A 27,064-nucleotide genomic window follows, 5' to 3' on the forward strand; every position below is an offset into this window, starting at 1 on the left:
TTCCGCTCAGGTCTATACGTCAAAGTGCTGATTACATGAGGAGGATTGCTAAATGGGGCACAGTTCTAGGGGCTTTTGACATCAAGCACATGCCTCGTACCTCTGTTAAGGACCAGGTCCTCGCGGATCTGGTGGTCGAGTTTGCTGAACCTTTATTAGAGGAAATGGTAGTGACACAGAGCATGGATGGAAAATCAGTTGGCACAATCTCCCAGCAAGAACCTTTATTCTGGAAGATATATGTGGATGGTGCAGCAAATCAAATGGGCTCCAGAGTGGGGCTAGTTCTAGTTTCTCCTGAACAAATCACCATTGAAAAGTCACTAAGACTAGGCTTCTCGGCTACAAATAATGAGGCTGAATATGAAGTTTTGCTGGAAGGAATGTCCATAGTTCAAATAATGGGGGGAAAAGCAGTAAAGATGTTCTCGGACTCAAGATTGGTTGTTAGCCAAGTGAAGGGCGAGCTAGAAGCAAGAGATGAGAGAATGCAAGGGTACTTAAGTCAAGTTAGGCATTTGCAATCAAGATTTGAATCATTCAACCTGCTGCACATCCCTAGAAGTGGAAACACACATGCTGATTCCCTAACCATGCTTGCAACCTCCTCGGCGCAGAGTTTACCTCGGGTTATCCTTATAGAAGACTTGTACAAACCCACGGAGGTAAAAGGAGAGGTGGTCCATGTTCACCAAGTTAGAGTAAGGCCTAGCTAGATGGATCTCATAGTACTATTCTTAAGAGATGACATCTTGCCGGAGGATAAATCAGAAGCTGACAAAGTACGAAGAAAGGCGCCTCGTTTATGGCTATCCGAGGACCAAAAATTGTACAAGCGCTCTTTTTCTAGGCCATATCTACTCTACATTCACCCTGAGGCATCAAAGCTACTCCTTAAGGAGTTACATGAAGGGATTTGTGGAAGCCATACAGGAGGCAGATCTTTGTCTCACAAAGCCATCACTCAAGGCTATTGATAGCTAAATATGCAGAAAGAAGCGCAAGAATATGTGAAGAAGTGTGATCAATGCCAAATATTTGCACCAAATATACATCAATCAAGAGGAGTCCTTAACCCCCTATCCAGCCCTTGGCCATTTGTTTAATGGGGCTTAGATATCGTTGACTCTTTCCCCAAGGCAGCAGGGAACAAGAGGTATTTTCTAGTTGGCACAGACTACTTTACTAAATGGGTTGAAGTTGAGCCCTTGGTGAATATCAGAGATGTGGACACCAAGAAGTTTTTATGGAAAAACATTGTCACCCAGTTCGAGGTCCCTCATACCCTCATCTCGGACAATGGCCTTCAGTTTGATAACAAATCTTTCAGGAGATACTGCTGTGATTTGGGAATTACGAATAGATATTCTACCCCAGCTTATCCCCAAGGGAATGGACAAGCCGAGGCTGTTAACAAGGTCATAGTTAATGGACTCAAAAAGAGGTTGGATGATGCAAAGGGAAAGTGGGTAGAAGGCATATTGAACCACTCCTCGCAGGTCAGTCGGGGAGACTCCTTTTTCAATGACTTATGGAGCTGAGACTGTTATTCCTTTAGAAACTGGCTTCCCAACGCTGAGGACCAGCTTATTCAATCCGAGCATTAACAATGAATCACTAAAAAAGAGCTTAGAGTTTATTGAAGAAAGAAGAGAAAGTGTAATGGTTCAATTGGCATACTACCGCTTAGAGTTTATTGAAGAAAGAAGAGAAAGTGTAATGGTTCAATTGGCATACTACCAACACAAACTCAAGCAAGGTTATGATGTCAATGTAAAGCTAAGGCCATTAGTGCCTGGTGACTTGGTGGTGAGAAAAGTTCTAGGTACTACAAAAAACCCAGCATGGGGAAAGCTGGGACCTAATTAGGAAGGGCCATATCGCATCACCTCGGTGGCTGGTATAAGAGCATACTTTCTTGAAAATTTAGATGAACGTAATACCACGCCCTTGGAATATAAACAACCTGAAAATGTATTACTATTAATGAAAGTTTCCTTTGTCAATATGTTTATTTATTGTGTAAAGGCATTGTACTTCCAAATCAATGGCATCTTTATGAGTGTTAAACAGAACCTTAATCATGCCTAGTACCTCGAATCATATACTTTGGTAAAATTAACACACTATGGCATCTTTATAAGTGTTAAATAGAACCTTAATCATGCCTGGTCCCTCGGACCACATACCTTGGTAAAATTAACACACTATGGCATCTTTATAAGTGTTAAACAGAACCTTAGTCATGCCTGGTCCTTCGGACAACATACTTTGATAAAATTAACACACTATGGCATCTTTGTAAATGTTAAACAAAACATTAGTCATGCTGGGTCCCTCGGACCACATACTTTGGTAAAATTAACACTCAATGGCATCTTTATAAGTATTAAACAGAACCTTAGCTATACCTGGTCCCTCGGACCACATACTTTGGCTCCCTAGACCACATGTTTTGGCTAAATTAATACTTATTGGCATTCTTCCAAGTGTCAAACAGAACCTTAGTTATGCATGGTTTCTCGGACCACATACTTTGGAAAAATTAACAATCTATGATATCTATTTGTTTCTCACTAAGTGTCAAGACAGATCCAAGATTATAACCAACTCCTTAGATTGGTAGCTCTGAGTAAGTTAAAGTCCTTAATTATTTATCTAAGTGTTGAGCAGAGTGAAGAATATCTCCCCCTTTTATTCTTTACAAAGTTTATTACTTATCTTTATTAGATTCAGCCATCATTGTAGAAGGAGCAATTCACAGTACAAATATGGGGTAAATCTCTTTATTGTTGGTACTTAGTCAAATTACTTACACTGGTAGCAGGGCATTGTTGTTAGTTTTTATTAAAGCTAGAGTGGCAATAGTTCAAGTTTATTTGCACAAGAGGTAGAAAGAAAAGTCCATTCATTAATCAAAAGGAGGATACATTACAAGTGGTGGCAGAAACCACAAGAAAAGAAAATGACAAAAAAATAATAATAATAATAATAAAGAAAAATCCTACAACTATTTCTTTGTTGGTTGAGGGCCCTCTTTGGAATCAGCTGCCTTAAGCTTAGCATCCCCAACCTTGGACTTAGACTCAGCTTCTTTAGCCTGGGAGACTACATCCTTAATTTTAAGGGCATCCTCGGGTTGAGTATCTTTGGCTGAAGGCAGGGCCTCCTTACCCTTACCTACCCTTGTGGAGGCTTCAGCATCAAAAGTAGGATCTTGAATACTAGAGACCTACTCAGGAGGAAGGAGGGGTAGAGCAGTGGAAGGAAGGTCCGCTGGAGCTTCTCGGATATGTTCAGGAAAGAATATGCTCTCAACCTTCCTCAGTTTGGAGTCAGCAGGGACCCCTGCACTATTAAGCACCTTTATCCAAGTCTTAGTGCAGTAATCCCTGCACACTTCGGCCACCTCCTTAGCCAATCTGTTCTCTGTATCCTCCACCCCACGTTCGTAGGATGCTCTCTCTGCAGCTTCAGTAGCTTCTTTAGCCACCCAAGCTGCCTCTTTAGCTGCATCCTTGACCTTCTGCAGCTCGTCCTTGAGATCTATAACTAGCTGTTTCTGAGTGGCCAAATCAAGTTTCATTGTGTAGAGCAGTTTACGCTGGTCCACGGCTTAGGCCTCAGCGTTTTTCAGACCAGCCAGGACACTCGAACATTCCCTTTCGGCGATGGTCAGCTTATTGCCCAGCTCTTTATGCTCTTCTCTCAAGGCTCCAAGAGCCTTCTCAACCTCAAAACAGGAGTGGGCCTCAGCCTTAACCTTGTCACGGGCATTCCTGACCCACTTCTCATCTACATAAATTTGCTGGGTAACTTACATAAAAGCAACAAAGGGGTCATAAAAAATATATACATATATGAATAAATGTGCATCTTAGTATTTAACAAAAAAGGATGTTGACTGACTTACCATTGCAAGGTCCCTTTTCAATGACATAAACAGGTCCGGTTGCCTGGTACGCTTGAGGCCCTCCATATCTCTAGGGAGGAGAAGAGGCTGCTCTAAGGCCTCGGGGAGGTGGGTGACGTGCGTCCTTTGAAACTCCCAGATCGTGGCATCCCAAGGAATGGGAACACCCTCCAACTCTAGCCGAGGGGCCCAAATGCGCGGCCCTTAGCGCACTTCAGCACCACCGGACTCCTCACGGCTCTCCACAGAGGGAGCCCTTTTATCTTTAACGTTTTTGGGCTGTTTTACCCCCTTCGGAGGAATCACCTCCCCCTCCTCCACTTCCTGTACTTTTCTTTTCTTTTCTTTTTTAAATCGGGATTAGGGAGTAGTCCCACCGCGGTCACAGGGAGAGGAGGAAGGGGGAGATTCAGAGGAACTTGGGTCTTGGGGACTTCTTTCGAAGCTGACCCCTTGTTCTTGTTGGGCAATAAACCCTTTAAACTGGTCATTTGCTTCAAGTCCATACCTTCTTCTTCATCTTCTGAGCTAGTATCAACTCGAGCAACTATTAACCTTGGAGAATGGGTAGCAAAAAATCTATCAAAATCGGCCTCAGAGTCCGAGAGCTCTACCGGCCTTTTTGGCACTTCACCTTCCTCCTCAAGGTGGAATTGGTCGATCTCGGCCTCGAGGGATACGTGTGTAGAAGTTGTCTCCTCTCTCGGAGTGGCTACTTCCTAAAGGACACGTTGAATGGGCAGCTCAACAAGTGGAAGGTCTTTCCGAGCCAAAAACCCTGGCTTAGAGACGTCTATGCGTGCTAATCTAGGGTCACCAACCCTTATTGTCTGGCCTATGTCCTGAAATATGCAAGACATAGGCTTGTAATCCAAAATTAGGTGAGCGGCCCGTAGCTGTCTGTCTTCACTTATGAATATCTCAGATCTCAGTAATTTGTTAAGACCCAGTACATTGACCAAACTGAGTTTCGGAGCAACGTGGTTTTTATCTGCAAAAACATCTGAGGAGGAAATTGTGGTTAGATCAATAAAAACTATTATCCAAGAAGACGAAATGTTAAGGCAGAGTTAAAAAAAAAAAAAAAAAAAAAAAAAAAAAAAAAAAAAAAAAAACTATGAAGGCTAAAGTCCTTGCTAAGGGACCTAATCCTAGGGTACCCCACCTAGTTTTCTCACCCGAAATAGGCAATGAAAACCGTCGTGCCACTCCTTGGAGGCGACTAGATAGTCATCCTTCAAGCCTTTGTTGGACTTAGGAAGGTAGGATATCAATCTAACAACATCGGACTGGGACTTGAGGGAATATCCCATGCTAGCAAGGGAATGACACTCATACATGTGAACAATGTCGTGCCATGTGAGCCCTAAGTTCATTTAATCGTTCAAAGCATCTACGTTCCCTAGGACTCTAAACAGGTTAGGTGCGCACTAATGGGGACACAACCTGTGATTGAGCAGTTAGTCTCGGTTATCCTACCCATGGGAAGTGTCATTCCTCCCTCTATAAAGGTGATCATTGGAATGACAACTTCACCCTCCTCTCTATTTGTAAGTATTTGGTCCCGGGCACAATATTGTAGGCCTACTCCCTGTGGGATAAGGTATTTGGCCCTAAAACCCTCCATATCGGCCGGAGAGTCTACTAAGTGCTTGAATCTACCCATCTAAGCAAACGTAGATGACGCGAAGGAAGTTTTCTAAAAAAGAAAGAAGGCCGAGGAGAAAAAGAAAGTTTAAAGAGATAGATACTTACGAAAGCAAGTGAGTGTATTAAACCCTGAACCTATAGAAAAATCTGTTGGAGATTTCTTAAGGAAAAGAATTAGGGAAACTTAGGAGTGTAGAGAGTTTAGTGAGTTGGAATGCTTGAGATCTCTGGAGAACTTGAAAATTCGTAAAATGAGGGGAAAATGATTTCCCTCAAGGCTTTATATAGAAGGTGAAAATGAGTGGGAGTTATCCCGCTCAAAATTCCAAGAGAAAGATCAACCGTTGGATCTGTGCCTCACCGTTAGATTTGGGGAACAAAGCTCTGCCTGGAGCAATTAATGGCACCTTGCGGGCTTCGAAGCGTCAGTGGCAATTATGGGGTGCATGAAACGGCACTCTCACGCATGTAAATCAAAGGATCAAGTAGAATTAACTCTTAAAAATTCAAAACCCTAGTTTTCTCCTCGGATGAGAGGAAAAAATCGAAGTTTTGAGGGGCTATTGTAGGGTTAAGGGCTCAAATCATATATTGGGCCTTGGGCCTTGGCTGAGAGCGTGAGTAGTCTGAGGACGAACGAATGGAAGTGAATGGTTCAGACTCAAGACTTAATGAGCAAGATACAAATGGGAAAGTGGTCCGAGGAGGAATATCTCCTCGGATAAGCTAAACACATATCAGATATAGATCCTAATGATCAAAGTGACCTTCCAGGAAGTTCTAGTGATAGGGACGTGCGCCATAAACATACAAGAAAGATGGGAACCCAAAAATATCTAAGGGAAAGCTGCTACCACCGCATTGAATGCTCTGTAGCTAACTCTCTGGCCGCATTAATGAGGAAGTGATCTCTGAACAGTATTTTTTCAACCTTACAACCATCCCCAAAGACTTCTAGAGGAGGCTGACGGGACAAGTATCAGCATAAACCATCAACTGTCCACGTGTAGGGTAAAAATGAAGGAAGAGATGTAGTATAATTGAGAGTAGAGACCCCAGAGGAAGGGGATCGAAAAAATAGAGAAAGACTATTGTAGCAATCAAAATTGTACGTGTACTCTGTTTAGTTGATTTATATGAAAAATGACCTCCTCAGACAGTAAGTTCATTCATATCAGTACCTCTTATTTGTGCTTGATTGTCATCTAATTCCATATTAACCGTTGTCTAATTCATTAGGGCCTAGTTCTTTAATCCACTCTCAACAAATTTATTGTACTGGGCTCACTGGGCCAATATCCCACACACTTTGGGCTTGGATTGCAAAACATGTCCCCACAGTTACGCTTCAGCTTTTAGATATACTAGTGTTTAACCCGCACAATGCGCGGGATCATTTGAAATCTCATGAGTATAAGAGAAATTTGGCTAATAAAATCAATTTTTAAAGAAAAATTTGTTGCAAAGTTTGTAAGATACGTTAGTTATCAATTTGTTTGTTTAATTAATCCAAAAAATTCCATAATTCCATTTACCAAGTAATTATTATTACTATACATTCTAAAGACTCTTAGTCATTACAACCCAAACTTTGGTGGTATTTTCGAAGAATCCTGACAAATTACATTGAAATAAAACAGACATGCCTTTTCATTATGCACGGGTATAATTAAAAACAATCACAATTATACATTTTTTTTGGAAGAGATTCAAATTATACGTAGTATTATCTTATATTTTTTTTAAACGATACAATTCTAAAATATGTAATGGTTTCTCATATTATATATATATATATATATATATATATATTTATAGAATTTAATAGGATTTAGACTTTTCGATTTTTTCATCCAATAATTCAGTTGCCTCAAAAATTAAATATAAAAAAATGGATACGTGGTGAAAAATTGAAATCCAATTTAGAATCTAGTTGGATTTGGATTCTTCAATTTTTACACTCTGTAATTCACTTTACTCAAAATTAAAAATTAAATATTTGTATCTCTCTTATATGTATTATCTTTGCATTTTTTATTTTTTATTTTTTTTTAAAAAGGCAGTAATATATTTGTATCTAAAAAATCTTGGGATTTTATGAGAATGTACGTAAGCGAATAAGTTAAAAAGCTTAAAGTTGAAAGTTAAAAACTATTCCAAATGGTTATCATGGTAGATAAAAATTTGGCTTGCCGAGTAATATAATTCTTGATTAAAACTTTAATTTTTTTTATAATATGACAGCATTATACCCTCCTTATCAAGGGTTAATAAATTATTAAGTCTTGAACTATCGAAATCTTGCAAATGTCCACAAAGCAATTGGTTTTACGGCATATATGCTCAATCTGTTTGTTTGGAAAGGTCCTTAAAAGATAATCCTTCAATAATTTAAAAATATAAATATAAAAAAAAGGAAAATACTTGTATTACATAGATTCCCATTTGAGAAAAATTATACTTAGTGCTTCACAGAAATCTGGTTGCCTTCTATACAACTGTGCCCCTCTCTGTCCTCCAATACGCAAACATAAAGACATGCACATGTTTATACTTGCTTCTTAAATCCACTCAATAACATTAGTGGAAGTAGCATATCCCTTACAATGTATTGTTTACATCGCATAAATTGGACCATTCATGCATTATGCAGGTATGAGATCCCATACTGGGATAATGGATGATTCAAATCGGAAGTGTAGGGGCAAAAATTTCTGGGGACATGAATCTAATCTCTGAAGCTAACTTTTCTTCATGTTATGTAGCGATTCTATGTTCTTTTAACATGGCTAATTACCTGAACATTCTAATTTAGTTAAAAGGCATCTCTCCTTTGTTCTTTTATAATGAGTCGTACTATACTTTTTTTTCCTTTTTTTTGGGATAAGTAATGAGTTGTAGTGTACTTAGCTAGCCTTGATTAATAAGAAAACAACCTTAACAGTTCCAGACAATAATTGGAAACGAAATGTTGCAGAATACCATTTGCTTAGTTTTAGATAAATCTGAATGTCAACCATTGTATTTCCATACATGCTGTTAGTGTATACTTGACAGACAGATTTTAAAATGGTCTAAAATGGTCTTTAACCATGATTTGATGTCCATATTTTATTGGTGCAATAGAATTTTTAGCAAATTTTTAAGCATTATTGAGAAGAATCTGTAAATCAATCAAATCTTTGATACCCCTTTGCAGCTTTAGCTTTGTGGTCATGCCACATTAGCTGTTGCACACTATCTTTGAATGTATTCTACAGTGTGAAACTCTAAGTATAAGAGGTGTCCTCCAACCAAACATGATCTACTAAATGAATTACATGCAATTTTTGTCAATTTAATAGCAATCACATTCATTGTTTTATAAATGAAAATTCAGCCACCAGCAACCATAAAGTTACAACAACAAAATACATTACACTTTCAGATTTCAAAGTTTTACAATTTCAATCGCTCTTCAAAAACAGCAGATCAGGTAGGATGGAAAACAGTTTTGAATAGTGATAATGCTTTCTCTTTGTTAGCGTTCCACCTCCCCTTGAATAGTAAGCGGTAAGTCATTGGTTCAAATCCAATAATAGTTAAAACCGGCTGAAACTCTTGTTTTTACTAGCATGATAGCAAGTACAGACTGGCAGTAAGGAGTCAACTAAATGACCAAAGCATTGGTAAGTACTTTGTTGTACTGGGGATCACTAAGCAAAGAATACCCACTGCACCACAAGCATACATAGCCCACAAAATTTAGTTCAGAATTCAGAAAGTTACATGTCAGAAATTACAATATAGTTCTGAAAAGTGATAAAAACAAAGTCCCCTGTTACAAAAGAGGATTCTTTTGCACACAGAAATAACCATTGATTAAAATGCACCGGAGAAATGAACAAACAAAATCTGAAATTACTGAAGGATCAAACCTCATCCAATCAACCAAAACTAAATCAAGAACCAAAAAAGAGTCAAGTAGGTATCTAACTGGAAAATAATATTAAAAATTTTATTCTTCACGTAATTTATTTTTTGCCATCAACCAAGTGGTGCCTCAGTTTCTGAACTGAGCCCAGATTAGAATGCACCATAATCTTTAAGAAAATGACAGGAAACTCACAAATAATTTTTTTTTTCTTTGAAGGTTAATATCAATTCCTGTAGCATAAGATCAATAGGATGCAAAAGAAAAAAAAAGAAGTGTAATAATCATGTGATCACAAAAACGAACCCCTCATTTTAAGTATTCAGTAACTTTCAGATTCTAAAAGGCCAAAAAACTACACTACAAATTATATCAAAAACAAAACAAAAGCTCTCCCCTTAGCATGTAGCCATCGACAAAACATAATCCATTCAAGAAAAAAAAAACAAAACAGAACTCAAGAAATTAGGGAAAAAAAAAAAAGGAAATAAGGGGAAAAGGTAAATATAACCTCTGTTAGCAGAGAAAGTAAAACCTGATGTGATCCCTTCTTTTGATTCAAAATGTTGTATTGCTAAAGCACGTCTCTAAAATTCCATTACTCATCAATAGAAAATCAGCCCACTACCTTCTTTTTATCTCTTCATTGGGTTGCGAAGTAAAATTTTCAATAAAAACTCAAGAACTAACACCAAAGGGTGGATGCATGCACATATGAAAAATTATGTGAACATGAAACACTTTATGAATCATATACTTATTTAGAGCAGCCCAAAACACCAAAACCTAAAAATATTGAAAAAAATAAAATGCTAAAAAATATACGATTATTGAACGACGAACATGTTTTTTTCTACACATATTGAAGGGCTAAACCTCATGATGCCACCCAAAAAAAAAAAAAAAAAGGATTACGATAAATCAAGAAGAAAGCATCAAAATAAAGAGTATAACTGATGTCGCAGAAGCCTAAAGAAAGCACACACGATGCTCTCTTAATGGAACAGAAACTAAACTGTTAGTTCCTGGTAGTAAACCTCGAATCCACGAGGGGTTTCCCTGAATCCACAAGGAGAATAAAACTGGAATCCACCAGAAGAAAATTTGACAAAATGTCTATGTTTATTGATAAGAAACTATCAAAAACGTTTACAAACTTAGGGGCCTATTTAAGGGCTCCTTAACACTTGACAGACAATAAAATATAATCTAAAATAACTCTTAATTGATATCTAACTATAACAGGAATCAAATTTGACCTAAAAAACAATAAATGCACCTAAAAACAAGGAAATAAATCACCTAAACCTAAAATAACGTTTTTACATAAAAATACCAAAAATAATAAATTACAATAATTAAATAGTAAATTGTGTCCTACATCAGACCCCTCCACTTGAAACAAACTCATCCTCGAGTTCACCTTTGAAATCTGAAATCTTCCGCTCCAAATAAACAAATACTTCAAATGCTTTAATAACTTGATTAGGCTCTGAAACTTAAATCCTTCATAAAGTGTAGCATAAAATTTCTTCTCATCTACTTTCAATTTATTTGCAACATCAATCAAAAATGGGTTGATAATAAAATTAAAATTTTCTACTCCAAGAAAATCAACATATTGTGTAGTCGTCTTCAATAAATCAACCGAAACCTGGGGGTTGTGGGTGATTGACTCGTCCTCACCTTTGACCTCAAGTGGATCTTCCACAATATTCTCAATAATTACTATCTCTTGATTTCTGTGATCTTCCACAATCAACTCAATCTTCTTTTCAAGTTTCAATTCATCAACTTGTTGAAAGTCTTGACCTTTTTTAACCACTTCAAATTTTTCTTTAGTAATAGGCTGCTTCTTCTCAACCCTTAAACCCTTTCCTTTATTTAACACATGGACTTGGCTGTGATAATTTTGGTTTTGACCTTTCATGTTTTGAACATATTGATTTTCATATGAATATACAGATTTATAATCAACACTTGTATAATCTAGTATATCATAATAGTTATTTGGAAACCATGAATCAATTAATACCTTCTTCATTCTTTGCCAAGAGCCGCCGCTTTCTATCAATTTGAATGTCTTCCCACCATTCCTCTGCTTCATTGTCCAATTTATTAGATGCAAGCCGCACTTTTTCTTCATCACAAATCTTCCAAAAATTAAAATACTCTTCCAAATCAAGAAGCCAATCGATAAAATCCAACTTACACATATCTCCATCAAAGAATGGAATTTTCTTACAGTTAGGGGTGCATCTTTGAATATATTGGTCATTGTCATTGTGAGATGATTTCCTAGCAAGAAGAGTAGCAATCTTTTGCTTGATTTCACCCATAATTTGCTGACTCTTTTCACAAAATTTGTGATTCTCATCATGAAAATTAAGGAACTCAGCCCTAGTGAGGACTGGGTTGTTGACGTCGTTACCGCTGTCATTGTTGTGGTGGTCACCGTCTCACCGGTTAGCCAGCAGACCAGGGTATGTTAAGGCTCTGATACCAACTGATGTCGCGGAAGCCTAAAGAAAGCACACACGATGCTCTCTTAATGGAATAGAAACTAAACTGTTAGTTCCTGGTAGTAAACCTCGAATCCACGAGGGGTTTCCCTAAATCCATAAGGAGAATAAAACTGGAAGGGGCCTATTTAAGGGCTCCTTAAAACTTGACAGACAAGAAAATATAATCTAAAATAACTCTTAATTGATACCTAACCATAATAGGAATCAAATTTGACCTAAAAAACAATAAATGCACCTAAAAACAAGGAAATAAATCACCTAAACCTAAAATAACGTTTTTTACATAAAAATACTAAAAATAATAAATTACAATAATTAAATAGTAAATTGTGTCCTACATCAATAACACATCAAGTAACAAAATGCAGACCTTGGGTATAGGTGCTGCAGAAAAGAAGCGAAACAGAATGGGTGTCAAATTAACAATTGGAAGGAGGGAGAGGTTTTATTTGGCCATTTTTCTTTTACCAACTGCCTATTCCTATGAATGCAGACCATCTTATGACTTAGATTGTCCCTGATGACATGGTGCACCTTTGTTTAGTATTATCTCTAATTTTCTATTTCAAAGAAGGCAGTAAATAATCAAAGAATATACTAATTCCAAATTGGAAAAGATTATAATGTTAGTAAAGTAGGAAAAACAAAGATTATAATCTGAGGCCAAAACATTGAAAGAAAGAGAATAAACATCTGGATTTTAATTCAAATTCGAATAACAAAAAGTAGTGGTAAGGATGTGAAATAAGTAAAAGGGAGAATTGGCTGAAAAAATCAATTTGTAAAGACAGAAGCTGGCTAAAACATGCAAATCAAAGCCAATTGAAATAGAAATAGAGTAAATGAACAAAATGTAAGACAAAGTATGAGATAAGTAAAAAGAAAATCAGCATTCAAGCAAACTATAATAATAAAGATCCATGGACAAATCAAAAACATTAATCGAAGACAATTAGTGAATTAGTGGATCAATAGAGGTACGTAGATTATTTTTTTTTCATCTTTATATCCTTCAGGTTTTGCTGGATTCCATTTAATTTGTCTAATTATTTAAGCACTTGACTTAATTTAGGTTAGTTAGGAATCTTGGACAAATGCAAAAACAAATGCTATATTGCCTAAAAAAATTGGGCCTGCTGCATTTTTAATCCAAATGTATAACTGCCCCACTGCATTTATATATATTTACTATAACAAATCATTAAACAGATAAATACAAAAATAAATAAATTAAAAAGCCTCATTCAGATGATGGCAGGTTCATGCATTTTAAAGGGTTCTCAAGGCTTTCACAATAATTTTGTATGTTATAGTAGCTTCTAATTACCACAAAATCTGAAGCATTTAGATGGTGCTTGCAGCTTTTACTGGATAGCTATGGTATCTAAACTACAAACTAATTTTGAAGGGAAAATATGCTAATTTGGATTACTGAGAAAACAGTGACATATTCTTATGCAGGTGCATGAAACTGTATTAGGAAGAAATTCCCCAAGTTTAAATTGTGAAGATCATCATCTAGTTTCCCAAAGTAATTCCAAAGCATGTGTTTATAGGCTGGTTAAGCCTAACGGTTCACAACAGAATGTCCACAACAGATTTAATGTGTAGTGATGGTGTGCTAATCTTGATACTCAGTGTGTTCTTTGTAAAAAGCTAATTGAACGTAGGCATCACTTGTTTTGTGATTGTTCATTCTCGATGAATATATGGTGAACCATAATGAGCTGGTGCCTTCAAAAAATCCCAAAGTTCTGTTGGCATGAGATTATGCTCAAGGATGAGAATTGTGTCTAGATTGGCATTCTGCTCTACTACGTATCATATTTGGTTTAAGAGGAATGCTAGTATTAATCAAGGAAAACTACCTTCTAAAGAGGCTATGGTCAAAATGATCAGGTGGGAAGTGAAGAACAGAGTTGAATGTAACAGTTACTGAAATTTTGTTCAAAACAGAAGAATAGTAACAGTTAATCCCTAAATATTCAACAACATAATTTTAAGCAATATGTTGGCTATTTAATCAAGTTCAATAAGGGGAAAAAAACATAATTTACTGTCAAAAAAAATTCATTGATTCTTTAAAACAAATATACATTCCTTTAAACAAATATACAATCAAACAGGGAACATGATTTTTTAGCACAAACATTAAAAAGGTTTTACACTTTTCAGTTTCAGGTAATAGATGCGCAGAGCAGCAACATTGAGCAATCAACCATTATTAAACAGCAAACATGTTTTTTCCTACACATTTTCAAGGGCTAAACCTCTTGATGCCACCTAAAAAAAAGTGGATTCAAAGTAAAGAGTATAACACATCAAGTAACAAAAGGCTGGCCTAGAGAATAGGTGCAGCAGGAAAAGAAGCAAAACAAAGAGGTGCCGTTTGTTTGAGGATGTAGCAATTTAGGGCTTTTATTAAGCGGTGTGAAACGGTTTAAGTTGTTAAAAAAAAATTTATTAATACTTTCAAAAATGATTTGTAATTGTATTTGAAATTTTAAATATCAAAGAACAAATGGGTTTTTCATTTTTTTTTTTTAGTGGAGAGAAAACAGTAAAGAGAGAGGAGAGGCAGAAATTCAAAAGGCTTGAAAAGTCATCTAACGGCTTAGGTTGTCCCTGATGACATTGTGCACTTCTAGGGTTCCGCCATTCTTGTCCATGACAAAGCATCTAAAGAAAGAGAATGAACATTCGAATTTCAATTCAAATTCGAACTCAGAGAATTGATACGTACCTTTTGTCGGCCTGTGTTTAGTTCCAATTATGTTGGCCACAGGGTTGCGCCGATCTCTATCTCCTCAAATCCCTAAATTGACAGCAGCCCTAAAGAAGACAATAGGGTAAGAGATTAAACCAAAGCTAACCCATCTATTTACATAAATTAAACAAAGCTACTCCTAACCAAAAAACCTAAATCATAACCAATCAAACCAAAATACCTGAATCATAAATAATACCCAAATGAATCTCCTAACAAAAACCCCACTTTCTAAAACTAAAAACAGAACATATGGGCGGCGACCCTAACGGCCGATCCCTATCTCCATATCTCAATACCTTTGGGACAAACGTTTGATCGCACGATTCTCCACTAGATTGCAAGCCTATTTTTTTTTTTTATCCTTCCCTTTCTCTGTATCACAATATCGCTTGTTTTTTTTGTTTAGAGAGAGAAATGTTAAGCAGTCCGATGAAAAGAAATCGATAGGGTTTTTTCAATTGCAACATTTTTTTTTTAACCAGTTATTTAATTTATCCTTTTTTTAATTGCAAGCATGGCAGAGTTTTGAAAGGCCAAACGTTGTATTGTGCGGCTGCTTTACTTAAAAGTTGTATACGTGTCTAATTTTAGATAGGTAGTTATCCTATTTTTCAGCACTTCCTTAATTATAGGAATCAACTTTCTCTCAATTTATGTTATTATATATAGTATATGATATGATATAGATAATATAGCAAAGGACCTTTGATTTTTATGCTCTGCTTGTTCGGCACTATGTGGACTATGCCTAGAACATTAGTTATTATTGGCATGCTAGATACAACAATTTGGAGCACACTCTGGTGAAAGAAAAGGTTATTCCTTTAGATGGGGTGTGCCCATCTTCTAAATGTGATTAATCTCACTACCTCCTACCCACAACATGGTTCAACGCGTAGGCATAGATCTTTTTATGCATTAATTACAAGGGAAAATGGGCTTCACCTTGAAATCAAACATGGAAGAAAGCTAACCAAATGCATACCAACTATTGCTAAAAAGGAAAAGTGATATATACCTTCACTCCACATCCATATATCAAAACCTGAAGATTGCAAATAGGAGAAGAAATCATATCAAGTCTACACCTACAAGTTGACTTATAGCTCACCCAACTTCTATATATAATCTCAAAATTATCCTAAATTTTTAGTCAAATTGAATTCACGTTTTTCTTTTTTCAGTTGAAAAATGACAATACTTACATTCAACATAGATAGCAAGTTTATAATTAAAAAACATCATAAATTTCCACAACATAAAAATTTAAGAAATTCATTCACCGAAGAATCATATAAAGATGGACATGAAAAACAAAAGCAAAATTTAAATATAGACGGATGTGGTACCCAACAAGAAAATCAAGAAAGAGAGACTGAGGCCTTACTGTCAACTTAGGGGTCTTGAGATATTCTAGAGCACAAAGATTATTGATATGTTCTAAAACATCAGAGGCATCAACCTTGCATGTTACAGGGCATTTGATGCTAAGCCAAGCAAAAATCAAAAACCAGATTGCAAGGGGGAAAGGAATCTTGGGCCTACCGATTATTTCAATAGCAACAACACCAACCAGCTGCATTAAAATAAATAAAGAAAACAAATCAAATACTTATTTTATAAATATTAATTAAAAAGTTTAGCAGCTTGATTTCCCTAAGAATGATCCTTTACATTTAGAGAGAGAGAGAAGAAGAAAGTGACAAAGGCAACCCCAAATGTAAATAAAGACAAAGGCATACCTTGGCAACAAATGGTGTCCTGTGTCTTTGTGGACCATGAAAGAAGGCTGATATTCTTCTAAATCACCATTATGTGCTATCTCCATTATTTGAAAAATGAAGAAGATGAGAGTAAATAAGGACGATGAAGATAGCAAGTTGAAAGGGAAGCTTCATCTTTATCCCAATTCTGACACATGGAAGGAGTTCGAGGAGAGCTTTGTTTCTTCTTTGCCATTGGAGTCAGATTCTAGCATGTCCGTAATTTCCCCCACGGTTGAAAAAATTCCATGATCTAGAAATGAAAAAACCCACAACAAATGCATTCTACTTGGACTCCCAACCGTTTCATGAAATTGAAGTGATTTCCATGAATTACAAAACATTACAACATGCCTATGAAACTTTCTTTAAAAACTCTAACAAATCTACCCAAAAATTGTTTTGACTTGTTATTTTCTTCCACCACGCCCGTGGGTATTATTCTTTAGCCTTCTAAGCATGATATGTTGCTCTAGTTTGACCATCCTCACAATCCACTTTGGCTTTCCAATTTTAAACATAAGATATCCCATCAATGTTCCAAATATCACTCCACATCCATAACCCATCGATACAGCTTGCCAACCAAACCCATTTTCAGGCTCTGAGTTTTCTTCTTCTTGCAAGGTCGATGGTGGTGGTTGCTGTGACACATGGTTATTGCAAGTTCTTGACAACGGAAATCCACATAATCCCAAGTTTTCGGTGTACGAATCATTGTTGAATGTATAGAACTGCTTTCCTGAAGGTATGTGTCCTATAAGTTGGTTATGCGATAGCTTTAAAACTTCAAGCCACTGTAGATTTACCAACTGATTGGGAATCTCCCCACTGAGCTTATTGAAAGAGAGGTCTAATGATTCAAGATTAGTCAAATTTCCAAATGATGATGGAATATAACCTGTAAGGTTATTGTGAGAAAAGTTGAGCCCCTTGAGTGATGTAAGCCTTCCAATTATCTTTGGCATCTCCCCTGTAAATCTATTGTTTGAAAAATCAATGCTTGTGAAGACAGTTAGGATTCTCACCAACTTAGTATCATGCCCTTTAAGCATGACATTCACTGAATCCGAATAATACATCTCTCCCATATAATCCAATGCAACATCACTTTTATGCACACTCATCATGGCATTCAAATGTTTGAAATATTTACTTGGCAAAGGACCATTAAACTGATTGTTAGAGATGTCTATGATTCGCAAATTTGGGAAAGGAAATTTGGTTTTAGGATTGCCTATATGACCTTGAAATCTATTTGATCGTATGACAAGAACCCGCAAGTTTTGAAGACTTCCTAACCAATAAGGGAAGACTCCATTTATCTTATTGTTTCCAAGATCTAGAACTTCCAAGTTTGTACAATATGCCAAAGATCGTGGCAATGGCCCTTCCAATTGATTGCCATTAAGGTTAATAGTCCTAAAATCATTTCTCTTGTAAAATGTCGTAGGGATGGTACCATGAAGGCTATTCATTCGCAAATCCAACACTTTGAGGACATTAGAGTGTACCAAACACTTAGGAACCGTTCCACTTAAGTCGTTATGAGATAAGTCTAGAACTTCAAGGGAAATTTTGCAAATTAAGCAAGGGATTTCTCCACTTAATTTGTTATTGGAGATAAAGATGTATAGCAGCCCAAGAAATTTTAGATTGAGAAATGGTCCTTGAAGCAAGTTGTAAGAAAGATCAAGAAAATATAATGAATCCCTCCCCATATCCCCCAACCATCTTGGAGCTTGACCATAAATACTGTTATTGGAAAGGTCTAAGTTTTGTAAATTTGTTGCCGTTCTTAAGAAAATTGGGAATTCACTAATGTTGGAAGAAGACAAGTTGATTTGCTTAAGATTGGGTAGGGTATAGGCGACATTATTGTTGATACTAACTAAGTTATTTGAAAAATCAAGATACTGGAGATTTTTTAACTCTGAAAATATTTCAAAGTCCAACATAATACTCAAGTTATTTGATGGGAGAGATAGTAAAGTAAGGTTCACAAGTCTAGATATTGACCTAGGTAAGGAGCCTTGTAGCTTATTATGGCCCAAGCCAAGCTCCTCCAATGAATTGGACTTGAATTCACCAATCTCGCCAATGAATTGATTACTAGAGATGTGTAAATGCACCAAAGATGGCAAATTGAACAACCAAGATGGCAATGTTCCATTTAGGAAATTTGAACTTAAAGAGAGATGAGTTAGATTCAAACCACTTACGTGATTAGGAAGGGGACCAACAAGTTGATTATAATCAAGGTATAATGTGGAGAGATTTGGCAAGTTCAATAGTGAGGACGGCACCAAACCTGTTGAAATATTCCCCAATAATTAAAATTGTTAGTTTCACGCATTTGCCAAAAACACCTAAAATACATAAGGGACAATTAAATCTCACCATTGAAACTATTAGATGACAGAAACAAAGAAGTAAGTTTTGTAAGGTTCCCAAGACATGCTGGAATCATTCCAGAAAACTTATTTGCTGATAGATCCAAAAGAGTAAGTTGTGTGAGGTTCCCAAGTGATGTTGGAATTGACCCAATAAAACGGTTCCATGATAGAATCAGATCAGTAATTTGAGTGAGGTTTCCAAGCAATGTTGGAATTGGCCCTGAAAAATTGCAATAAGATAGATCCAAATACTTCAAGGACTTTAGATTGCCAATAAAATCAGGTATTTCTCCTGAAAACCTTATCATAGAGAGATCTAAGAATTTCAAGGAACTACTACTCCAATTAGACTTTGGAAGAGAAACATTAAGATTCGGATTAGACCCTAGATCAAGGGTTTGTAAACTCGGAAGGAGTAGGATGCTATTTTTGAGTTTTCCCTGCAAGTTACAACCATGGAGACTAAGAGTTGTCAAAGAGGAAGATAGGTTCATCAAAGATTTAGGTCTAATTGAGGACATATCTGTGTAATCCAGATGAAGTTCCCTTAATAGAGTCAGGTTATTCCATATTGGTGTTTCAATTAACATATTATTGGTGGAAGAAAGATCGAGTGAAACCAGCGAAGACAACTGGGAGATTTCAGATGGGATTTGGCCAGAAAAGTAGGAATAAGAAAGGTTAAGATGAGTCAAACTCTTAAACTGGCCAAACTCAGATGAAATCAGAGAGGGATAGAAGTTATTTCCAGCGAGGCTCAAGGTCCTGAGATGACGAAGAAGGAAGAGGGTACTGTTGGAATGAATGGTGCCACTGAGCCAACTACAACTTAGGTCAAGGCCAATCACATGGCCTGTGTTTTTGTCACAGTCAACCCCATCCCAACTGCAACAATGCTTATCCTCCTTCCAAGAGGCTGTCTTTGGATAAGATGTATAACATAAAGGGAGATGAGGATAAATATTATTAGGAGGAGGAAAAAGGGAACTATCGATAGAAAAAGAGTTATTAAATTGGAGTAGAGCAGAACATTGTGAGTTTGAAGACAAGGAAGAAGAAAAAGACGATGGAGCATGCAAGAAGAGAAAGGAAAGTAGACACAAGACTTGATACTGCCATGTTAAACACCCCATTTGATACCCTGCCTATAATAACAAAGCTAAATACAAAAAATATTTCTGATGTTATCACTTATCATTAAGGGAAGGTGGGATGGGAATGGAATTGATGAACATATATTTATATATGTATATATGCTGCCAAGTCAGTCAAAGTCCTTTACCTTTTTTTGCTAAAAAAAAGTCTTCTACCTTTCTTTCAATTTTCCTTTTCTAAGTCATTCAAAGTCCTTGAGTTATGAAAACTACAACAATATTGCAAATTTATTATTCAACCATGTGTTGTACGTGGTCTTGATCATAGAATTGAATTTGATAAAATATTCTCATTCACTAAAATTGGGGTATTTTCAAAAATCATTCATTAGTTAAAATTTACGAAAAGCTATAAATCAGGGGCCTCACCTTAGAGTATTAGCATTAAGTTGGGCAAAACTCCAAATAAGTTATTTTACTCCCCAATTACCAAAATTGAAGCAACATCTGGGTTGCTATTGCTAAAATTTTTTAGCAAATTGCTACATTAGGTTGTTACATTTAAAATTATTGTAGCAGTGTGGCTAAATAACCTCAATTCTTGTTATGTCAGGGCAATGACCAATGGGCATGCACATCTCAAACGTATCACATAGAAAGTTGACAGAAATTAAATTTGCCATCCATTGTTGAAGGTCCAGGCTTAATGGTTACAGATATTGCTAAAAACAAAAATTAAATTATTTATACAAGTTCTTTCATAGGTTCAAATGCAATAAAAGAAATATGGTCTTGATAAATATATATATATATATATATATATATATATATATAAAAGAGGAATTGTGACATTTTATTCAATTTCTTTCATAGGTTCAAATGTAAAGTGGGCCTAAATTAAAATAATAATAATAATAACACTAGTTTTATTAAATTAAAAAGAACAGCTTTTTGTGGGTTCCAGTTAGCTCAACTAGTAAAGTTTCTGATGGTTGTATAAGATATCTGAGATTCAATCCCCGCCTACACCAAAAACTGATTGGTGTCTTGATCTGCTGATAAAGAGCTATTATCAGGAGTGGACGCCATATGTAGAAACTCTCTAAAAAAAAAGATTTTTTAAAAAATATTGAAAAACTAGAGGATACTGTCCCCTTAAATTTATGAGTTTATTATGTTTACCATAAATTTATGAGATAATGCTATATAAAAAATATATATATATATTTAAAAGAAGGCAACTTGGTCTTGATAAATGATAAGCCAAGAGTTCCTCTAATAAAAAAATAATAAGCCCAGAATGGGGAATCGTGACCCAAAAAAAGGCATGGAAAAGTTGTACCTTAATTTTTGGGCAATTGACTAAAAAGTGGGCCTAAATTTGGTGGGCCTAAAAGTAAACGTGTATTTGGCGGGAGGGCGAAATTTGTGTTCATACTATAAAGTTTGATTACAAACTCGCACCATTTCTTTTTCTCCTCCCTAAAGTCTTATCTTTACCTTTTGGTAAGTGGGAGTTCGTTTTTTTTTTTTTTTTTTTTTTTTTTTCTGATTTGTTAAATGATTGTTCTTTGTTGGTAGGGAAAGCTATTATAATCTATGAGCAAAAGGTTCTGAATATCTTAACAAGGAGATAAGAAGGAAAGAAAGATGAGTTGAAATAGAAATAGTATTTCCTAGTTGGTAAGAAAGGATTTTTTGCAATTTACACCATTTTTTTAACAATTACGTTAGTTGGCAAGTTTCTAAAACTATTAAGGAAATTAGTGTTTCGAGTCTCTTAGACTCAAGTTCAATGAAGAAACCCAAGCCCAAAAGGCTTGAGTTCCATGTGCTAACAGCAGCTGTAACGCCCCAAAATCATAGGCAATAAAAGTTTATTTAATCTGAATAATCCACAAAAATATTAAATAAAAGAAACTAGCAACCTTGAATCTGATTACAAAAGTCAGAGCTCTAATTGACCAAATACAAAATATCCTCAAAATAATTCTCCAATACAAAGTTTAATGCCATAAAATAATAATAAAATCCTCAATTCCACAAAAATAGTTTGTAACTTCTGTCTCCCAAGAATCTCTACTCTAGTAATCCACCTAATGTATCTGTAATGGGAAATAAAGGGAGGTGAGATAACTCAATAAGTGGAATTTACTAACATTGGGGTGTGGGAACAAACCTTTCAAATAAATAACTCTTTCAACAAATTCACAACTTGTAACTCATCAATATTTTGTCATCAACTATTTCATGTAAAAGAATAATATCTTTATATTGTGAGCCATCATAATATATATATTGATACCATCACATAAACAATTTCCTAGGCTTTTCTCGTGGTCAACGTTTACGCCCTGTTGACAGGGTTGTGCTGTCCCATTTTTGGGACTGGAACCTCCTTTCATCCCATTTCTTAAGGATGGCTCCTTTGGAACCTAAAGGTACACTCCCTTGCTAAGGAGCTTCCTTTTGGATCCTGAACAGTATGCTCCCTTGCTAAGGAGCTATCAAATGTGCACTGTCCCCTTTTGGGACCGTCCCTTGCTAAGAACTAGCTGCAGCATGATTGTCCCTTGCTAAGGACTAAATACCATACTGAGCTTCTAATCACGACTTGCCATAGGTTTTCAAAACATATACAAAATACTCACATAAATAATCCATTCAATATGCTCACAAAAATAATCCAATCATAATTCTAAAAAATATAAGGATATATCGCGCATACAAATTTAAATAAATTTAGGTTGTCCCACAAGTTTTTCATAAAACGAATAATTAATGTACACATCAAGAAATTATTAAATATCCATTTATATGTAAAGAATAACAATATATCTCTTATATATAATAGTTTAATAACCAACAAGGTTTGGGAAAACCCCCAAAATTAGTAAACACCACTTACCTCTTAGTTGCAAAAATAAAAGAAATCAACCTCCCTTGAATCACAACAATTCAGTAGAATTAGAACCTAGCAACACCAAAAATAGGTTCATCAATACACAAATTTCCCACTTCAAATTTATTTTCACACTTAAACGGTTTATCCTAAACAATATTAATATATCCAAAATCTTCCATTTATTCACTTAACTATCAAATTTACTATTGGAAGCCACGTATTGTCTTAATTTGTTGCTTAGCATTCCCTCTTGATGCCACTGGATGTCCATTGACTCTAACCATTATATATATAACTATATATATTCAACTTAACATTGAAGGCCACGCGAGATTGCTTTAATCTATCCATCAATTTAGTGCTAGAATGCTCTCTTGATGCCGCTAGGCATCTATTGACCTTAATATTACATATATATATTAAACCAAAGTAAAAGCTACATAATCAATCAAAGCTTGGACCATGCTTAGTAAGGCATAGCATGGCAATACATGAGGTAGCATGGCAATACGTGAAAAGCATGGCAAACGGTCAGAATGTATTTAGTATTCTTAGTTTTTCAGCCTCAATGTTGGACTTAGGACTACTAGATCACTGCAGCAATATAAACAATTGCTATTATAATATTGAAATCATCACTCCAAGGACCCAAAATCTACTACACGTTGAACTAGTGTGAATGCAAAATAACCAGTCAACAATTGTGGCTTAGTGTGAATGCATAATAACCGGTCAATGGCTTAGTGTGAATGCAATAACAACCGGTCAACAATTGTGGCTAAGTGTAAATCCAATATCATAAGCATTCTTTTCACTTTAACATGGTGACCAAGTCCAAACATATTACTCTATTTGGCTCAATCTCACGTCTGTGTTCCTTCCTGACATATTGACCAAATTTTTATCCAATATAATACAATTATAGGAACCCTTTTTTCTATTAGAATAATGATAGTCTAGGTTCATATCAATTGCAAGCTATTTGACTATTCAAACTTCCTAAATCTTGAGCATGAGAAACATCATACCTGAAGACTCCAACTCAACTCAACGCCACAATGAAGAAAGGCAGAATTCAATAGTCGGCTGAAGTAAAAAGAAATCCCATCAGAAAAACATGTGTGACCTAAGAGGAAAAATGATAGGGTTTTCAAGGCCCATATATGTACTATGTCACCTCACTTGGGCTTCATATTCCATAGTATTTATCATATTTTTAATACCTTGGGCCCAATATTAATTTATTTCATTTAATTATAGGCCTCCTTTAAAAATTTACGTATAATAATTTAATTGGTATCAAAATTATGGGGTGTTACAGTAGCTGACGTTGAATAGTATCCACATGGTTGTTTACATAACCGTGTACTTGACAATGAGGTATATGAAAAAGGAAATGAGTTAAGTCAACACATGCAAATAAAGCATCTAAAAGGTTCTGAGTGATTTGTTTTACATTGCAATTTTAATCATGGGCCTCACCTTAGAGCATTAGAGAATTAGCATTGGTGGTGCCCCTCCCCAAATTGCTACTTTAACCAGGGGTGTCAATTCGAGTTAATATGTTGGGTTCGTGTTGTGTCAAGGTAGGGCTATTCAACTAAATGACTTAACCCGAACCCAACTCATTTAATAATCGTGTTATGATTCTTCAACCTTAACCCGACCTATTAATAAGGCAGGTTGACCTAATCTAACCCACTTGACATGCTTAATAAACAAATCGTGTTGAGTTGACACAAATGTGACACAACCCATTTTAACTTTCTTAATATTAAATACATCATCTATCTAGAAATAATTTTTTTTTACATCCCAAAAGTAGTGTATACACTTCAAGTCTTCAACCCACATTCAAAATAATATAATTCAACAAACATATAACATCCATCTAGAAATAAGTTCTTTACAAAAATATAAGAAGGTTTAGAGATTTAGGGTTTGTAGGGTTTAGGATCTAGGATTTGTAAAGTTTCAATTTCCAATTATATACCTCGTAAGTTTTTGTAATTATTTACTTTTCTTTTTAATTTTAAAATATAGGTTGGATATAAAAGGTGTTTGACAAATCTAAAATAAAATAAATATTTATTTGTTATATGAGTTAAACGGGTTGTGTTAAATGAGTCATTTCGGGTTGACACAAATAAATTGACGTGTCAAATGTGTCTATTATGGGTTATGTGGGTTGACTTGCTTATGATCCGTTTTTTATCGTGTCGCTTTCAAGTCGACCTATTTATGACCTAAACCCGCTAAGGGCCAACCCTAACCCGCAAAAACCCATGTCGGGTTCGTGTCGTGTTCGTGGGTTGGGTCGAACATTGACACCCCTAACTTTAACCATCAAACCCCCCAATACCAAGCATTACCCAGATTGCTATTTGTAAAAACATTTGCAATCTAGCTACAGTAAGGTGGTACTTTTAGAAATTATTGTTCATGCTTGTAAACTTCTCTCTCTCTCTCTCTCTCTCTCTCTCTCTCTCAACCGAAATTGCCTCTTCTCACTCTATATATTATTTTAATAGGTGGTATGGAAATGTAGAAAATGTGACATAAGGTGTATTATTAAGAGAATTGGTAAAATAGATAAAATAGTCTTTTGAGTTGTAAAATAAATACTTTTATAAACACTTGGATATGAATGCTCTAGTCACCTATAAAAACTATATAATGAATACAAGCTCAACAATGCCACTGTCACGCCAGCAAACCAAATAACCTCGTCTTCCCATCAATATATATGTACACACACACTAGACTCATCACACGCATGCAATGAGACTCTTTTGTATTTTTTATTTTGTGTTTAGCGAAATAATGTTTAAAAGTGAAATAAAGATAGTGTCCTAATTTTTAGGATATTTTTGTTATTGAGAGTTGATAAATGCTTGAAAGCCTAAAACTTAGGAACTTTTTAAAAAATAGTAAATTACTCTTTTAATTGGTTTTTGTTTTTAAATTTAAAATTATTTATCTACAAGATAGGAGTATTTTAGAGAGTTAAGAATTTGAGTGAAGGTATTTTGGTACGCTGAAAATTGAAAATGAAACAGGAGAATCCTTATATTAGTATGTATATATATATATATATATACATATATATTGCATCTAGCCAATATATCAAAGAACATCAATTCTTGACATGTTATGCCAAGGCAATGGCTAATGGGCATGCACATCTTGAACGTATCACATGGAAAGTTGACAGATTAAATTTCCAATCTACTGTTGAAGGTCCATGCTTAAAGGTTACAGGTACTACTAAAAACAAAAATTAAATTATGTATACAATATCTTTTATAGGTTCAAATGCAATAAAAGAAATGTGTTCTTATCAAAAAGAAAAAAAGAAAAAAAAGAAATGTGTTCTTCATAAATATATGAAGGAGGAATTGTGACATTAAAAAAAAAAAAAAAAAGGAAGGAAAATTTTTGTGCAAAATGTAAATTGGGCCTAAATAAAAAATAATAATAATAATAATAACACCGGTTTTATTAAATTAAAAAGAAAAGAAAAAATTGTAAAAATATACTAAAAACTAGAGGATACCGTCCCCTTAACTTTATGAGTTTATTATGTTTACCATAAATTTATGAGATAATGCTAAAAGAGAGAGAGAGAGAGAGAGCAATGGGTCTTGATAAATTATAAGTTCCTTAAATAAAAATAATAATAAGCCCAGAAGGAGGAATCGTGACCAAAAAAAAAAGTCATGGAAAAATTGTACCTAAATTTTTGGGCAATTGACTAAAAAGTAAAGTGGGCCTAAATTTGGTGGGCCTAAAAGTAAAGGCCTATTTGGTGGAAGGCCGAAATTTGCTTTCAGACTACAAAGTCTTTACTTCTTGGTAAGTGGGAATCCTTTTTTTAACTCTTTGATTTGTTAAAAGATTGCTTTTTGTTGGTAGGGAAAGCTATTATAATCTATGAGCGAAAGCAAAAGGTTGTGAATATCTTAACAAGGAGACAAGAAGAAAAGAAAGATGAGTTGAAATGGTAATAGTAATGGTAGGTAAGAAAGCACCTAAAAAGTTCTGAGTGATTCGTTTTACATTGTAAAAGGAAAGGAGAAAATGCTTCGCAGGTACCCAATTTTTTTGGGTAAAACTTATGGTCTACAACAAGGAA

General features: G+C 35.4%; 2 protein-coding genes across 2 annotated transcripts; both read right to left on the reverse strand.

The window, feature by feature from the left end:
- Nucleotides 1–4,215: 4,215 nt before the first annotated feature.
- On the reverse strand, nt 4,216–15,286 carry LOC115961857. The gene is made up of 5 exons (XM_031080765.1): nt 15,068–15,286; nt 14,745–14,833; nt 10,865–12,023; nt 9,222–9,276; nt 4,216–4,632 (listed from the first exon to the last, which is right to left on the reverse strand). Exons 3-5 carry the CDS (start codon nt 11,914–11,916, stop codon nt 4,216–4,218), a joined length of 1,524 nt encoding a protein of 507 aa, XP_030936625.1. The 5' UTR covers nt 11,917–12,023; nt 14,745–14,833; nt 15,068–15,286.
- Nucleotides 15,287–17,248: 1,962 nt separating this feature from the next.
- LOC115961858 (receptor-like protein 7) lies at nt 17,249–20,063 on the reverse strand. Its single transcript, XM_031080766.1, has 3 exons — nt 18,935–20,063; nt 17,348–18,845; nt 17,249–17,291 (listed from the first exon to the last, which is right to left on the reverse strand). The coding sequence occupies exons 1-3, from the start codon at nt 20,061–20,063 to the stop codon at nt 17,249–17,251; spliced, it is 2,670 nt and encodes an 889-aa protein (XP_030936626.1).
- Between the last annotated feature and the right edge of the window lie 7,001 nt (nt 20,064–27,064).

The sequence above is a fragment of the Quercus lobata genome, chromosome 9, assembly GCF_001633185.2.
Source record: "Quercus lobata isolate SW786 chromosome 9, ValleyOak3.0 Primary Assembly, whole genome shotgun sequence".
NCBI lineage: Eukaryota > Viridiplantae > Streptophyta > Magnoliopsida > Fagales > Fagaceae > Quercus > Quercus lobata.

What these genes read in the sequence shown, in the direction of transcription:
- LOC115961857 (XM_031080765.1), bottom strand. Translation starts at nt 11,916, where the DNA reads ATGACAGCGGTAACGACGTCAACAACCCAGTCCTCACTAGGGCTGAGT. An exon ending in AGTTTGTTTCAAGTGGAGGG is followed by an intron (nt 9,277 to 10,864) that starts GTCTGATGTAGG and finishes CTTGTGGTGCAG; the next exon opens with TGGGTATTCTTTGCTTAGTG. An exon ending in AAGTACTTACCAATGCTTTG is followed by an intron (nt 4,633 to 9,221) that starts GTCATTTAGTTG and finishes CGTGTCCTTTAG; the next exon opens with GAAGTAGCCACTCCGAGAGA.
- LOC115961858 (XM_031080766.1), bottom strand. Translation starts at nt 20,063, where the DNA reads ATGGGGTGTTTAACATGGCAGTATCAAGTCTTGTGTCTACTTTCCTTT. An exon ending in GTCATCTAATAGTTTCAATG is followed by an intron (nt 18,846 to 18,934) that starts GTGAGATTTAAT and finishes ATATTTCAACAG; the next exon opens with GTTTGGTGCCGTCCTCACTA. An exon ending in AGTGGGGAGATTCCCAATCA is followed by an intron (nt 17,292 to 17,347) that starts GTTGGTAAATCT and finishes ACCAACTTATAG; the next exon opens with GACACATACCTTCAGGAAAG.